This window comes from Nyctibius grandis, chromosome Z, assembly GCF_013368605.1.
Source record: "Nyctibius grandis isolate bNycGra1 chromosome Z, bNycGra1.pri, whole genome shotgun sequence".
NCBI classification, from domain to species: domain Eukaryota; kingdom Metazoa; phylum Chordata; class Aves; order Nyctibiiformes; family Nyctibiidae; genus Nyctibius; species Nyctibius grandis.
Genome location: NC_090695.1, coordinates 59,733,603 through 59,750,068, shown reverse-complemented (window position 1 = coordinate 59,750,068; position 16,466 = coordinate 59,733,603). Strand labels below are relative to the sequence as shown.

Here is a 16,466-nt window from a genome sequence, read left to right as displayed (position 1 = left end):
AGCAGCACATGGAGAAATAAGATGCTATTTTTTCCCCTGTTAACTCCTGCAGGATGAATATAAGCCAGAAAAGGCTTTGTCAGAGGAAGATCTGAAGAATGCAGTTAGTGTGCATCATGCGCTGGCATCCAAGGCAACAGACTATGAGAAGAAACCCAATGTCCTCAAGCTTAAAACAGCAGATTGGAGGGTCCTGCTTTTCCAAGCCCAGTAAGTGCTTTCTTCTGATTTGTGCCAATCGTTGAGGAGAGAAAGCAGTGCTGAAGGGGGGGGTGTGTGTGTGTAAATTAATGCCTGGACAGGTTAAAGCAGAGGCTTGAGAGGTTCTATCTGTTTATTTGATCAGAAATAAGATTAAGTAGTGATTTGATTAGAGGGCACAAGTAGTTCATGAGAAAGAAACATCAGGTTTTAAGAGGCTTTTTAATCTAGCTGAGGAAGGCATAACAAGATGCAGCAGCTGGAAGCTGAAGCTGCAGGAAATTCGATTTGGAAACAAAGCACAAACTTCTAACAGTCAGGGTGATTAATCATTGAAACAAATGACCAAAGGCAGCCTTGGATTGTATGTCTCCTGATCTCATCACGTCCTAGCCAGATGTCTTTCTAGAAGATACGCTTTGGTCAGAAACAAAGTTACTACTTAATACAAGAATAATTTTATTAAGTTCTTCAGGCTGTGGTACCCAGACAGAACAGATGACCTGCCTTTTGCTTCTGACATTAAAAACCTGTGCATCAGTCTTGTACATGAGCCCTTTTCTACTGAGATCCATGTGAAACCTCCTAGAGATCTGTGGCGTCCAGCGCAGCTGAGACCTTAGGATATACATCTGAATCAGGGCATTGGTTGGCTCTGTTGCCTGTGTCATTTGGATTGGATTAGGAAAAGATGTGTGCTAGGGTGAGTTACAAACCTAATCACAAGCCAGCCTGTTTTCGAGATACCTGACACTAACTGCTGCAAAGATGGACCAGAAGACTGAGCAGACTTTAGGACTTGTCTGGTTCTGGTTATTCTTGCTTTTAAAATGCCATTGAAGGGGTGGGAAAGAGGTAGAGGAGTCTGAGTCAACAGGTGCTTAATATGTGTTTCTTCCCCAGGAGCCAAGAAGAAATGCAGACCTGGATCAATAAGATCAACTGCGTGGCTGCTGTCTTCTCTGCACCGCCATTTCCAGCGGCAATTGGCTCTCAGAAGAAGTTCAGTCGCCCACTCCTGCCAGCCACCACAACGAAGCTATCTCAGGTGAGCTGTTTTTATATAGAGGGCGGGTGATGGTGATTTCTCTGGTTGGCTGGAGACTGGATGGTGGTCCTTGGCATTGTTTTGTGGCTGTTGGCTACTAGCATTCCTAAGACAAGGTGGCTTGCACAGTAAATCTCTGCTCGTTTCCTGAGGCAAGATTTGAAGTGGGGGGAGAGAAGGAGCAGACTTGAATACAATTGTTTCATATTTTTGAAGAAAAAAAACAATCACCAGTGTTCCTAGTACCAGATATAGAATTTTTATCCTGCAGTTTTGGCTCTGCAGAGGAAGTTTCAAATACTGACTGGTGTTTTTTTTTGAATTTGAGTGCTTATTGCCACTCATTTCAGAAGAAATGGACATACTCCTGGTCTTTGGCTTATTGGGGTGATAAAAGGTGAAGGCTGATGCATCAGGCAAGCATCAATTATATTTCTCCCACAATACTTTGTTCCAGACTCCAACCCTTATCAGCTCAGGGATTTCCTGTTTAATGTATATTTATAAACTGTTAAGTGAACATCTTTGGTTTCCCCTTGTGATCACATAAGCTAGTAGCTTCCACAACATCCTGTGGCAGGGAGTTTCACAGTTGTACTACTTCTTGCATGAAGAAACACCTACTTCTCCTTGTTTCAGACTGTGTCTGATGCTTACGTCCATAGCTCTGTGTGCTTTGGGAGCTGTGGTGCATGACTGCAATTCCTCCTGCACTGGTAGGAACACGATATTCATTGTGTTGATCAGGTTGACAGAGTGGCAGAGGCAACAGATCCCAATCCTAGGCGTATACTTTATGAGTAACCTACAGTAGCTTTTATCATCTGCCCATGCTGTATTGCTTCTTAAATGTATTTTTTTGCCATATTCATAGCCTAGCAACACTCCTTAGAAACCACTATCTCTCAATCTGCATTTCTCTAAGGGGGTGGATTTTTTATGTTGCCCCTGCTTCTTCCCTCTCTGTGGCAGTAGCCTTTCTTCTTACAATGTGGTGACCGACTTTCCATCTTCTTTTCTGGGTTAAAGTTTAAAACATGTCTCATACAGAATAATACTAACTTGTCTTATCCTTGTGGTTTTACCTTTTGCTCATGCATACCTTTTTTTAAAATACTGTATGGGGCTTCAATAATTCACTCCCAGTCACCAAAAAAAACCCTTTTTTACTCATCATTGTTCTGTGTGATTGTTCTGTTTAGTATGTTGTTTCCTAGTCTAATTGTTTCCATTTAATCAGGAAAGGAAAAAAATAGAACACAGCCCTGTGGTTTGTGTCTCGAAGAAAGGGAAACACGAAAAGTGGAATAAGATAAGCTGTTTCAGCTGAAGGCAGAAGAATGTTAAGTGTTCAAAGCAGATAAATTTAAAGGCAAGCAGAAACATGTCTGCTTTTATCTGTCAGTGTGGAAAAGCTGCCAGCAGGCTGCTTTTCATTTGGTAGACAAAAAAATAATTGTCAGATCCGTGTGGTTGCTGTTCAGGATTTTGTGGGCTGAATCATGATGGACAGTACTACTTCAAAGGGCCTGTTCCTGGTCAGGCAGAAGTTGGGATGCAGTCAGAACCTAACATGGGTGAGGGAGAGAGGTTGGACGTGACAGGTTGTGTGAGATCATTGTACCAAGGTTGCTTTCAAAAGCAGATCAGTGTCTGAGCTTGGTTAGTCCAGCCGAAGAGGGATGTGACAAAGCTATATATAAAGCAACAACCAGTCTAGAAAATATCTACAAGAATTTTTTTTTTCCTTTTTTTCTGAGAATGTGCATGCACACACAAAAGCTCCAAAGGGCTGCTGCCCTGGAAATTACAAGTGCCAAATTAATAGCTGCTCAAAGACCTTCTGTCATCAGGCTGTAGAACTCACTGCAACAGGATGTCACTGGGACCAGGGATTCAGCACAATGTAAAGAGTGAGTGGGCACTAATAGAGAGAGCAAGCAGATCCAGGGTAGTTACTAACAGCAACAAGAATTTTTGGCAGCCAATAGCAAGTGGTTTATAGGCAGAGGGAAATTATCTCACATTTCTTTCTTCAGTTCTCTTGCAAAAGTGCTGAAACACCAGATCAGCTGAGGCTCAGCTATCATCCTCTGTGCAAGTTTTCTCCCTTTCTGCTCTTTTCCGCAGCTCCAGCTCAGTTTGCTGAGAGGCTCAGTCCCTGGTGTGACTCACAGTGCAGTGCAAGCATGTCCGAGCTAGGCTTGAAGCTGCAAGCTGCACAGCTACACCAGTGGGGGACAGCTACTGGCGGCTACCCCCTCCTCTGAGGCTAGGTACAGATGCGGGAGCTGAGCTGGGTCCTGCCTGCTATTGTGACTCTGGCTGAGTCACTGAGATCTGCATGATCATATCTGTATTTTGGACTTACCTAATTCAAACATAATTTCAGATCCAAGCCTAGAAATGGCCAGAAGGCCATGCTGCAGGAGCTGGAAACCTTCTGAGCCGAGGGAAGGTTAGCTGACAGATGGACCGGAGGAAGTGAGTGGGCCTGGGATTATGATAAAGGAAATTGCCTAGAAAGGGGGAGTAGCAGCTCCTCACTCTCTCCAACTGCGCAGTGGGATAAAAGCTTGGAGCAGCTTAGCAAAATGAGATACCTTTTGGTGACTGGACAGCCCTTCCTCTTCTGGATGCACTGTATTGTTCTGAACAAATGGAAACTGCAGACCAGAGAGCACTTGATTGTGCAGAAATGGAAGGAAGGGCCCTGACTCCCAGGCCCTTTCTGTCCTGGAAGGAACTACTTTTACATTGCAGAGACCTGAGGTAGGGTCTTCACCTGTCTTGTTCTGCCCTTGGTCTGACGGCATACAACAGCCTTAATTAATTTGCCAAAAAATGTATTGGAGCAGAAGTGTCATGTTGTCAGTAATGCTCTGCAGCAAGCTGCTTCCCTTACTCTCATCAAGGTGAGGGATGACAGGTTTGCTGTCCTTCCCAGTGGCATCTGCTAGCTGCTGAGTTTTTCTGCAAACTTGGCCACTTTGCTTGGGTGCCTTTGAGAGAGCTGCTGGGGACAGAGCTCTGGAATAATAGACCTTATCAATCTAATTAAAATTCGTTAAAGGAAAAAGAGAGAGAAAGGAAAAGAAACTACTTGGTATAATTGTACAGGGATCTCTCTCTATTTTCCTTTGCTTATCGAGTATTTTAGATTCTGTCACTTAAGTGCCTAATGTGTCTCTGAAGGATGAACAGCTGAAGTCCCATGAAGCTAAACTGAAACAGATCTCCACTGAGCTTGCTGAACATCGCTCCTATCCTCCTGACAAGAAGCTCAAAGGCAAGGAAGTAGATGATTACAAACTGAAGGACCACTATCTGGAGTTTGAGGTATGTATGGGAAACATTATTACTTTTACTTTTTGGGTGTGGTTGGGGCAGCTGGTCTTATACTTGAGGTACAGACCTAAAGTTTCTGCATTTTTCACCTTACTTCACCAGGAGTATATTCTTGTTAGGCAGATATGTCACAGCAATCCCAGAAGCTGGCATGTGGCTCCTCTTTCTGTTAAGGAGTTCTTGTGACTTTAGCCGTGAATTTAGCTCCTCATCTGTAAAACAGAGGATAAAAATGTGGCCCTCTGTCCTTGCCTGATGTATCTCTTTGAAGAGATGATGAAATCTTCAGGCAGGAACTGTCTCATGTTGTAAGACTATGTGTTGCCTGGTGTGTTGGCACCCCAGTCTTTACGGAATGACTGCATTCTGCAGTAATGCAGGTCATGATAATTGTCTTCCATTGGTATGTTCTGAAGGAATTGCTCTTCTAAAATTATTCTCATAGGCATGCCTCATCAGAGCCATTTCTGTCGTGTACCAGTGAGCTAGATGTCAGGATGAGCAGGAAAAGGATAGAATTAAAAATCACAGGAGTGAGTGATGCAACTTAGGCAGCTGCATTGGGAGATTGTTCTGAGTATCTGACAGCAGCTTTTATCCATCATGGTATCTGCCACATTTTAGGGCTATGTGGCCGGGCAACCCAGCAGATGCCTGGTATTTTTCATGGCTGCACCTTTGGGCTTTTTTCCCCAGAACTGTGAGTCAATGTTACCTTGGGTCTGGAAGGATCCTACTCTAGATAGGCACTGCCTGGCAAGGAAAATCCATAGTCTGAAGAAGAGAAAGAGCAGACAAGACAGAAGTTAAAGACACCATCAGAGGAGATGCTGGAGGCAACACAAGCCTCCAGAACTGAAATAAGCCTTCTACCATGTGTTACGTGAGTTTCTTTTGGAAGAGCTCTTTTTACTCCTGGGCCTGACTGGCTGTGTACTTTTGCTTTTGCAAAAGGTTGTAACCACTGTGTTGTGTTTGACTTTACTATAGCTCTGGGCTGCATTGCATATGGTGAGCTTGAGATATTTTGCATAGATGTTTTGCTACTGTTTTGTATAGGGAACATAGTTGGCCATTTTGTTCTTCCACATCTCACATACCTGAAATGATCTGACCAACAATCAAATGCAGAAGTGGTGCACAGAGCTGGCAAGCAAAGTGTACACAGTGATGTGAACAGGAGAGACTACATAATCAATAACACAGGGCTGAAGTGAGGCGATGGGATACTTCACGACTGGTGCGCTGCCATGAATGGATGCAGGCTTTTTAGAAAGAACAGACAGGGATGGCAAGGAGGAGTCACCCTTTATGTGAGTGAGTAGCAGACACATGTGAAACTTTGCCTAAGGAAGGGTGATGAGCCAGCTGAGAGCTTGTGGGTGAGGATTAGCATGCACACCAAGGTGGGTGTCATTGTGGTGGCTGTCTGCTAGGCCTTTTTCAAAAAACTGGAAGAAACCTTGTGTTTGCATGCCCTGGTCCTTGTGGCAAACTTCAACCACCCCTATATCTGCTGGAGGGACAACACAGCAGGTCACGAGCAATCCAGGACATTTCTGGAGTGCATTGACAACTTCCTAACACAGATAACTGAGGAGCAGACAAGGAGAGGCACTTTGCTGGACCTCTTACTTATAAGCTAGGAAGAACTGGTTGGGGGTATGAAGGTCAGGGGCAACCATGACAGCAGTGACCATGAGATGTTGGACTTCATGATCCTGAAAGGAGGGGTCAAAGTAAAAAGTAGGATCACAACCCTGGGCTTCAGGAGAGCTGACTTTGGCCTATTCAGGGAACTGATTGGAAGAATCCCATTAGATACAGCCTTAGGGGAAAGAGGGCTTTGTGAGACCTGGTCACTTTTCAAGGATCACCTCCTTTAAGTTCAGGAGTGGTTCACCCTGACAAGCAAGAAATCAAGCAAAGGTGGCAGAAGGCCTTCATGGATGAACAAGTTGCTGCTGGCAAAACTCCACCATAAAAAGGAAGTGTGCAGGACGTGGAAGCAGTGACAGGTGACACAGGAGGAATAGAGATGCTGTCCAAGCATGTAGGATTGTGTTTGGGAAAGCCAAAGCCCATGTGGAGTTGAATCTGGCAAAAGAAGCGAAGGGCAAGAAGAAAGGTTTCAACAGGTATGTTAACAGCAGGACAGCTAGGGGAAAATATGGGCCTTAGTAGAGGCCCATAATGGGGCAGGGGACCTCGTCACAAAGAACACGGAAAGGCCAGGGTACTCAATGTCTTCGTTGTTTGGGTCCAGAAGACCGGACTGTAAGACCAGCCTTTAGCAGTCACAAATACATGAGCCCAGTGAGAAAATCTGGAGCAAGGAACACTTACCCTTGGTGAAGGACGATAAAGTTGCGGGATGTTTAAACTGGACATAAGCAAGTCCATGAGATCTGATGGGATGCACCCATGAGTGCTGAGGGAGCTGGATGATGTCGTTGCAAGGCCACTCTCAATATCACCTTTGAAAGGTCATGGTGATCAGGGAAGGTCCCTGAGGACTGGAGGAAAGCAAATGTCATTTGTGTCTTCAAGAAAGGCAAGGAGGAAGGTCCAGGGAACTGCAGGCTGGTCACTTGCTTGTCCGTCCATGGGAAGATGTTGGGGCAAATTCGCCTGGAAATCACTTGCAAGCACATTAAAGACAAGAAGGCGATTGTGAGTTATCAGCATGGCTTTATGAAGGGGAAGTCATGTCTGACCAACATGATAGCCTTTTACAATGAGATGTCTGGTGTAATGGATGAAGGGAGAGCAGTGGATGTTGTTTGGTTTTGACTTTAAGAAGGATTTTGATATTGTCTTCTCTAACATCCTCATAGACAAGCTGATAAAGTGTGGACTAGGAAATCGACAGTAAGGTGGTTTGGAAACTGGCTGAACAATTGAGATCAAAGGGTTGTGATCAATGGCACAATGTCAGTTTTGAACACAGTGCTCTGATGTACAGAGCAAGCCACACACTTTCACTCTGTAGGGGCTCTTACGCAGCTTGGGAGAACAAAGAGTTTCTTGGCTTTGGGTCCTTGACACAAAGTTTGTTTTCTGTCACTTGTAGAAGTATGATGAGTTACGATGACATGTAGGCTGGAGTGTTAGATGATTTTAGAAAGATTGATGGAGAAGGAGATTTTTGTGGGTTTTTTTCTGTTTTCTGTCAATTCTATCATGGTGTTCTTTAGAGAAATGTTCCTCAGGTACCTCAGTACAAAGAAGAACCAGTACAGCCCAGGAAACAAAAGATGTCTTCTTCCCTAGTGAGAGCCTTGAACAGCAATTGAACTGTGCAGTTCAGGTGTGTGATCAGCACTGCAGGAATGCCTGTCTAGGCAGGCAAGTGGTGGCACCACCTTCAGTTGTGTGCGAGAGATGGTGATTCAAGGTGCTGCTGTGCAATGCTGTGTTACCTTCACACTTGGCACAGATTTCACAGGCCATGTTGAACTATCAATGGGCAGTTTAAAAAAAAAAAAAAAAGGTGAGCTATGTGAAAATCCTGAATGGAAACTTGCCTCCGGTTTTGGGGTTTCTTCACCTTCCCTTTAGAACAAAGTCCTGTCAGGGTCAGGCAGGAGTTGGTGACAGACCTTGCTGCATGAGGTCAAAGCAAAAGGGCAAGAGGCAGGTGAGGCAGTATTTTGGCTGTTTCAGGCTGAGCCTGCAGGCCAGACCTTGCATCCATGTACAAAGGGCTATGCCGATACACTTCCAGAAGCACATCCAAAGGGCCTGCAAGTTCCAAAGAAAGCAGCATAGTCCCATTAGGAAGGAAGAAGCCAGATTCCTTTTTTTGTAGGCTCTTGTAATGCCTTTTTGTTTACCCACAGGCATTCCCTTCACTCTTTTTCCTGAAAAAAGTAAGTGAGGTGGTGTTTCCTTCCGAGGGGAGGTGAACCAGGAGGTGCCTGGTCCTTGTCCAGGGATGCAGCCAGGAGTGTTTCTTCTTACTAGTGTCTGCTTGTAGACACAAAGGAAAGAACATTTCCTCTTTGCTCCAGATGATGGTTGCTCATTGCAGCAAATTCATGGTTCGGAGAGATCTTTTGAGTGCTGTCAGGTGAGAGGTGAAGCCAGAAATTTGATGAGTAGTTACCTCATCTCATCTTTATTACGTGCATTCAGTCATCAGAGATAGTGTTGCAAAAGCTTTTGAATGGTTTTAGCTTTTGTGGTTTTACTTTCTTGACAGAATTTTCCATATTACTTTCTTTTAAGGAAAAATTTCCACCAGCTTTAATACCTAGGTTTAAATGTCAGATCACTAAAAAAGTGAGTTTGTTGCAGTTGAAATCAAAATAGAAACTTCCAAATGCATTGCTTAATTGCAATAGAAATCATGGGCCCGCAAAGCCCAGGGCAAAATGGCCGTTGGCGGACATGCAGGGCAGAAACTGGTCCTAGTTTTCCATTCTGATTGCCAGGGCGTATGACCCTGGTGGTGTTTACTGGACCAACAAAAAGCATAAGTCCATATGGCAGTAAAGTCCCTCTCTCCCTTGATGAATATTACGCTTATCCCAGGCTTAGAGCACTGGTCTGGCTTCTCTTTTGCAGAGGTGTCCCGTTCGTTGTGTGATGAATCGTTCATCAGCCCAGTGCATGATCATCAGGGTTCTGCTTGCTGTTTCTCCATTTCCTTTTTTATTGAAAGACACATCTTACCTGCTTCATGTGTTTGTCTCTTGCATTGTGGAGCTGGATCTCCAGATATGGAATTGATAAGAATGCTTTCTTATTTAATTTTTCTGGATTCTTTAATGATCCTCCCCTATGAGGTTTTGTTTATTCAAAGGACTCTGGAAACCCAGTCACATTCTCTCCATTTTTTTTTCCTTTATATTCCACACTTCAAAGCTGTTACCAAGCTTTTTGACTTCCTGCCCTTGAATAAGCGTTATTACCAGAACTTTATTATTTTATTAAAAATTGGAAGAATTTTTCTTAAACACTTTTTCCTCTGTCAGGACCGTAATAGTTTGGCAACTTTTTTGCCACTTTGAAATATAAATTAACAATCAGTACGGATATTTACATCCTCCTTTCCTGGCCCCAGACCACTGAGATCACCTTAATTACAATGCCTGCACCATGTCTTCAGTGGATATGTCAGGGGCAGGTTGTTAAACAAATTCCAGGAGGTGGGTTGCTCTGTTCTCAGGACCTCTTGCCCCACCTTCTGTTTTTGAGGCCCTGCAGGGATCTTCTGTTTATGTACCCTCATTTTGTTGGTTGTCAAGGTGTTCTGTGCAGAAAGATGTTATTGTGGCACACGGAGTGAAATCTTCCAATCGGAGAGGCAAAGCTCTGCTCCAGACAAGGAACAGAACAAGTGGGCATGGGGCACAGTAAAGTGAACTTTTTCCTGATAAAAAATACAAGTGTCTGGACAGAGAGCAACCTTCATCATTCACCATGAGTGGCCCTGTAAGGGGAGCATGCCGTGCTGCTGTCATAGCCCTCTCATCTGCTCCTTTTTATTAAGGTTTGGCCTTGCAGAGCATCCTCTTATGGGCTCAGTGGTGGCCAAGTTTGTACAGTCTGAGCTTAGCGGGACCTTGCTTTGGTTTCTCCCTGGTGGGCTGAGGCAAGGAAAGTAGGACCTGCTGGCAGGAGCAGAGGGTCGCAGGGGAGAGCTGTAGCCAGCCACAGCAGGACTTCTGTTGTCCCTTAGTTTACTGCACTTTATCTCCATGCCTGCGTGGGGCACATAGCATCTCGCTATGTGCGAGCACAGAATATGACTCAGTGTGACTAAGGTCAGCAAGCTCTCACTTGATGTTGTTGCTCAGAAATCACCACGCTCTGCATCTAGCTGCCAGCCACCGTTCAGCAGAGCACTGGGATTTGTGTGCTGCAGAACTGAGTGCCTCTAATGCACAGCACCCCGGGGCTCAGCCTGCCTGAAATCCTTTTTGTACAGTGTAATTTACATTAGCCACCATTATTCGTGTCCACATCAGGCACCATTGTTCACATCCATACTATGCTCCTGGCTTTCAAGGCCAGCAGAAACCATTAAGTTACCCAGACAGTCTTTCAAGTGCTTCTGCAGAATTTCTTCCAGACTGATCTAGGCCTTTCTTTTCATTTCCCAGAAAAATCGCTATGAGATTTATGTTGGCCTCCTGAAAGAAGGGGTGAAGGAGCTGCTGAGCGGAGGAGAGAACGATGCGTCAGGACTGAAGAAATCCCACTCGAGTCCCTCATTGAATCAGGAGTCTCCAGTTAGTGCCAAGGTGAAACGCAATGTCTCGGAGAGGAAGGACTACAGGCCAGAGACACCCAGCATTAAGCAGAAGGTCACTTAGGGTGGAAATGACAATGAGGGGAACAGCCATGCAGCAAAGTACCGGTGGTCAAAATTTTTTCATTTAATAACCTATCATTCACAAAAAATAAGTGCATCTGCCTGAATGGGGTGTTAGTGACATTTTCTATTGTATATTTTGCTGCTTCTGTGCAGATTGTGGGAGATGTCTTTGCTCCTGCTTTGCTTTGCTTTCTTAATTTATCATTTAGTGATTGAAGCATCTGGACTTTTTTGTGTTCTGTTTCCAAAGGAGCTGGGGGAGGGGTAGAGCGCTGTGACATATATTCTGTCTCTTCCCCGTTTATCTCCTCCCATCGGCACGTGGCTTTCATCTCTCGAGTCACTTGTCACTTTATTTCCATGGTGGGTGGGAAAAGTAACTGGACAAATGCTGCAGTGCTGTGAATGCGAGCTGTAGCTGTGAGAAGAGCTGTGCAAACGGGCAGCTGCAGAAGGCTGGCTGGAGCCCAGGGTGCTGGGAACACTAGTTTCCTGAGAATGCAGAGCATTTTAGTACTGGTACTTAGCAGCGGGTGCTACAGTAAATAGTCACTGTTGCTTATCAATTATTATTGCTTGCATTGACCCTGGACCCACGAGTGCAAAGGAATGAAACCTGGAAACCTCTGGCAATGCTGGGATGACAGCATTGGAATAATTTGTTTGCTTCCTTCCAAGCAAAGAGTCCTCTCCTGAGTTAGCAGGCTGGGGGGTATCCAAACCCATGCTGTCTCTGTGGTCAGGGAGATTAGGGATTACCCAGTCAGAATGACTACCTGGGCTTAAATTTATTTGTGGAGGAGGCTGCTGTACATGTCAGCCATTAGCATTGTATTTTAAAGACAAAGGGCCTCTGTGTAGTTTTTAACTATATGCTCTCACTTAGCTGCTATATATAGTCTTATGATATATTGTGCCCTTATGCTCCCTCTTCCAGGAGTTTCCTTGTTGGTGTGGACAGGTAGGTGTTTGCAATTTCTCGGCTAGTGACAAAGCACTTTGCCTTTTCTTTTCGGGAAGGGATTCTCCTTAGCTCTCCTTTTTCCTGCTTTAGCTCACATATAGGTGGAAGAGGCTGGTGCAGACGGGAGAAGGGGACAGACATGTCCTTGCTGCAGTCCAGGGTTTGATGCCATTCTGGCTACTGTGTGTCTGGAGGCCAGCACAAGGCAGCCTCAGCTTTGACAGAACCTACCCTTCACCCACAGGGAACCAGCCCGCCTTGCAGCTCCGGCGTACCCTGCGCCAGGCTTTCAGAGGGGACTGCAGGACAGGGAGAGACCACTGTGGGTAGAGCTTTCCATACCTGAAAGCCTCCTGTTTGTGCCACAGACCCTCAGGGTGGACAGCAGTCTTCAGGCACAGGGAGTAGAAAGATGATGTAGAAATAATTCCCCTGCTTCCTAGCCCCTCTCACCCAGGCGGCATCGTGGCTCTGCCGAGAGTGCTGGCTCACCTGTTACTTAACACCCTGGGTTTTAATCTCAGGTTTGATACTGGCCCACTGTGTGAGCTCAGACAGGTCTCTCCCATTTTGCCTTGCCCTTCCCCTCTGTGGAGTAGTACAACCAAACTGGCCTTTCCTACAGAGGAAAGGGAGGGTATGTACCTTGGGAGGTAATGTTGAGGGCCAGTTGAAAATTGTTGCTGTTATTTTTGTTGTGCCTGGCACAGGTCAGCCTTCCTGATGGAGGTAATTCTGAATGCTTAAAGAAATGTCAAGATCAATGCAAGGACTGTTTAGAAATGCACTGGTGTTTCCAGCCCAAGTAGTCAAAGGGCCACACATAAAAAAAATTACCACCTGAGTGGATTTGTGCTCTGCCAGAGTTCTCGAAGTGTCCAAGTCAATTAATCTAGCTTACTGAACTGCCAGTTCAGTGGGCAGCATAGGGAGCGATCAAACAGAGAAGGACCTTAACAGGTGCCACATGACTTTCCTCCCCCACTGAGGACCACCGTGCAACAGCTTTCCCGGTGTTGTGCTCACCATTACTGTAATGAAGACATTGCACACTCACATGCCAAGAGGTGTCACAGCAAATCAATCCTTGCCGTTGCAGCCCAGCAGCAAAACCAGATGGGACTGTTTCCACGTGTGATGTTGGGATGTGCATGCATCTGGCATCTGCCACTGAGAGTGGCGTCTCCGTGCTGGAAGTCAGAGGGTTGGCCCCTAATCCTGGCAATGTTGCTAAAAAATGCAGAATCCTGAATAGAAACCGTCAGCACTTCCCAAGTGCTGGGGCTTTAGAACCTGTGTGTGCTTACTACAGTGGAGGAAACATTCAGTCCTCTTCCTGCAGAAGAGAGATGCCTTCTGCTGCTGGAGCCAAAGTGATGTGGTGCATCATGCTGTGTTAGGAGACTCAGTGTAGACAGGTGCATCATAGTACTCATTGGGAGGGATTGTTTGAATTAATCAAGTGTGGTAGATCAACAGCTCAGGGAGGGGAAACAAAGCCAGGAGATCCTTGCAGCTGTTCATCATGCTCTGGTGGTTTAAAGCAAACAAGCAGAAGAGAGAGAAGAAGAAATTCATTCGGGGAATGCCGAATGCACATTTGAGAAGAAAACTTGTCCTGTCTTAGATAATGGCATTGGGAAGCATACAGCAGAAACAAAAAAAATGTGCAGATTTGTAAATGGACCCTGCTTGGCTGTCAGGGTGAGGTTGTCTAGATGAGCTTTTTGGAGGCAGGCTGGAACATGCCAAGCAAACCTCTTGTGATTATGGAGTGTGGTGCTTTAAAAGGCAAAGAGGTGACATTTAACTTTTTTTCCCCATCTTTTAAAATATTCTGGTTGCTGTAGACTGCAGTTAAATTGCTGAGCTCAAAAAGAAATTATTCCTTTAAGATGTGTTTCTCAGCTTTGACACAGAAACTGGATAATTCCTCTTCAAAGTCATTGCAGAGGAGATGATTTGAAGCAACAGGAAAAGTCAAAAAGTGAACTGCAAAAATGATCTTTTTTTTTTTCGTTTTTCATTATTTATTCTCTGTTTCCATGTATACTTGTAAATGGATTAGGGTATATTTTTTGAGTCTCATTTGGGCTTAGCAAATGTTTTTCACTGCATTTTTTAGTCACTAAACATTTGTTGAGCTTGGAGAACTCTTGGTGAGACTGCTGAGGCGTGCAGATTAGTTTACTGAGCATTTGTCAGGTTCTGCTCAAGTTTTAATTAATGCCATTTTGCTCCATTGCTTTACAAATTGTAGGCATTCCAGGCACCCATGTGAAAATGCACATTTCGGAGGTCGACAGAAAAAGGTGATGCTGTTGTGAATGCCTAAGGCTCCTGGACTCCCTTGGGAATAGGATAATCTACTAAGCAGTACTGTAATTTGCTTTTTTTTTGCCCCTGATGCTATTGTAAAGGTGGGGGGGGCAGATTCTCAGGAGGTCTCAGCGGTGCATCTTCTTGAGTGGCACCACTGAGAGTCTGGCCAGATAGCTTTGCATGGTACCCGGTACCCTGCCTTTCTTTGCTGAAATGTTTGCCTTTAGCAGAGATCAGTGCTTGACCTCAGTGACTCAGGAGCTCCTGTTGCAATATGTAAGGATACTCTTGCTGGTTTACAGCCTTCCTCTGGGACCCACTGTGCACCTGAACTTGGTATCAGCTGAGCAGCCTGCAGCTTTCTGGGGGTGCTCAGTGCAAGCAGGGGTTTCAGGCAGACCACCGCGAGCATGTGTGCATGCAAGCCAGCCTTTGTGTCGGTGATGCCGGGAGATGTCATCCTTCCTTGTCATCCTCCCTGCTGCAGCTTGCAACCGTCACTCAGGCAAACCTTCTGCTTGCATGTTGAGAGGGGGAATGCAAGGAGGGGAGCAGGACAGGGCCAACAGCTCTTCACATACCCCCTCTCAAGATACAGACAGAGGTCCTGGAGGGACCCATCCTGCTCTGAAGTGTTGCTGGTGGCTCACCTTCCAGGGGCTGGACCATCTCCTGTCCCTGGCTGAGGGACGAGAGGCAGGAGAGGACCTCACTAGGTCTGCACCTGGCAGCAGAGAGGTGAGGGAGAAGGACAAAATTGCCTTGCCATCTCCCCACTCGGCAACCAAAGCAGTTGAGAGACTCTCCTGAAGCCAAAACTGCACTCTCCTTTGTGAGTCAGCAGGATGCAAGGGTCTGGTTGAGATGGTTTTCGTTTGGCAGCGGCTGCGAAAGAGACTCTCTGGGCCGGCTGTGTGTTTATGTGCGTCTTGCAGATAAATCATGCATGGACCAGTGAACATGACTACAGCTTATAAATCCAGTATTTATGTTGTGTCTTTAATTGATGTAGAGAGATAAGTCAGCCAGCAGAGTGATTAATGCAGCGGAGCTGTGGGGGAATGCTGTTCAGCTGTGACGCCGACTCAGACAGTTTTTAATCTGTAGCCAGCCACTTGTAAATGGTTACCAGAAGCTTTCTAAGGGCTGGTAACAGCTCATCCCTTAAGTGCTTTCCCTCTGATTCCACCTGCTCCCAGGGTGTGGTCTGTCCACGTTTTGGGGCTCTCCTGGAGAGTGGTGCTCAGCGCAGCCCTGCTTTGAGCAGGAGTTTGGACTAGCAGACCTCTGGAAACTGGAATTTTTTGGTGACTTTCCACAGCTCCAGTGCCTTCCAGTAACAAGCCTGGTTGTTCTTCTGTCTTGAAACAGCCAATATTTTTGCCTTTCTCTGGCGAGGGAGTGAGGTTCTTGCTTGATTAGAGCAGCCCCTTCAGTGAGGAGGAGGTTATGGCAGTGGAGAAAGTCAAAGGTGGTGGGGTTATCACTGGTCTTCTGGAGGCATTAGATGGAAATGTTCTTCTTGAAAGTGGGGAAGGCTTTTCTCGGCAGACAGCTTACCATGTCTGCATTCACCACCCCTAAATCAGTTTTCGCCTTATCACAGTTAGTCTGACAGCTCCTCCTCCTTTTCTGTCAAGCTGCTCCTGTCTGTCATCGTACCACCTCAGCTGCTTCTGTATAACAGGTCTCCTTCCTTGCATGCTTACAGAAATCCAGAAAATTTGACTGTCCTGTCTTGCCTTGAGAAAACCTGCTCTGAAGCAGTGCTGCATTGAATGGATAACCCTGTGAACAGCTTTTTCATTCTGCTCGTTGGTAGCCTGTGTTTCCAGCCACAGTTATAGCTGGGAGGTGCGAGACGGAGTCTCAGACTGCCGTGATCCTCTGGCGTTATGCTGCAGGGACACAAGGTCCCCCCTCCCACACTCAGACCTGACACTTGTGACGTTCCTAGTCTCCTTTCCAAAAGTTTGGGAGGCAGAGGCAATCCATGCTGTGGGGAAACTTTGAAACGCTGTTTTTCAAGGAGTTGGGTACTTTCCAAATCAGGCCATACATTTTGCAGCCTTTTGGGGAGCTGTGTAACAAAAAAAAAAAAAAAAAAAAGCCATTTTCATCTAGTGTCCCCCAAGCACAGAGAGATGGTATCCAGCTTGTTGGAAACACTGGCTGCTTTTGCAGAGGCAAAGGCAGTATATCCATCTTATCTCAAGCAATCTTCCAGCTTGCTGCTTGTTTAAACTTTCCCCAGTATT

General features: G+C 45.7%; 1 protein-coding gene across 1 annotated transcript in view; it reads left to right on the top strand.

Moving 5' to 3' along the window:
- PSD3 (pleckstrin and Sec7 domain containing 3) overlaps positions 1 to 10,956 on the top strand; it is an 83,004-nt gene extending 72,048 nt beyond the window's left edge. Inside the window, exons 14-17 of the mRNA XM_068422297.1 lie at positions 53 to 210; positions 1,105 to 1,249; positions 4,445 to 4,588; positions 10,708 to 10,956. Coding sequence (XP_068278398.1) covers positions 53 to 210; positions 1,105 to 1,249; positions 4,445 to 4,588; positions 10,708 to 10,920 — 660 coding nt within the window. The 3' untranslated portion in view covers positions 10,921 to 10,956. The remainder of the gene's footprint in view (positions 1 to 52; positions 211 to 1,104; positions 1,250 to 4,444; positions 4,589 to 10,707) is intronic.
- Positions 10,957 to 16,466: the final 5,510 nt, after the last annotated feature.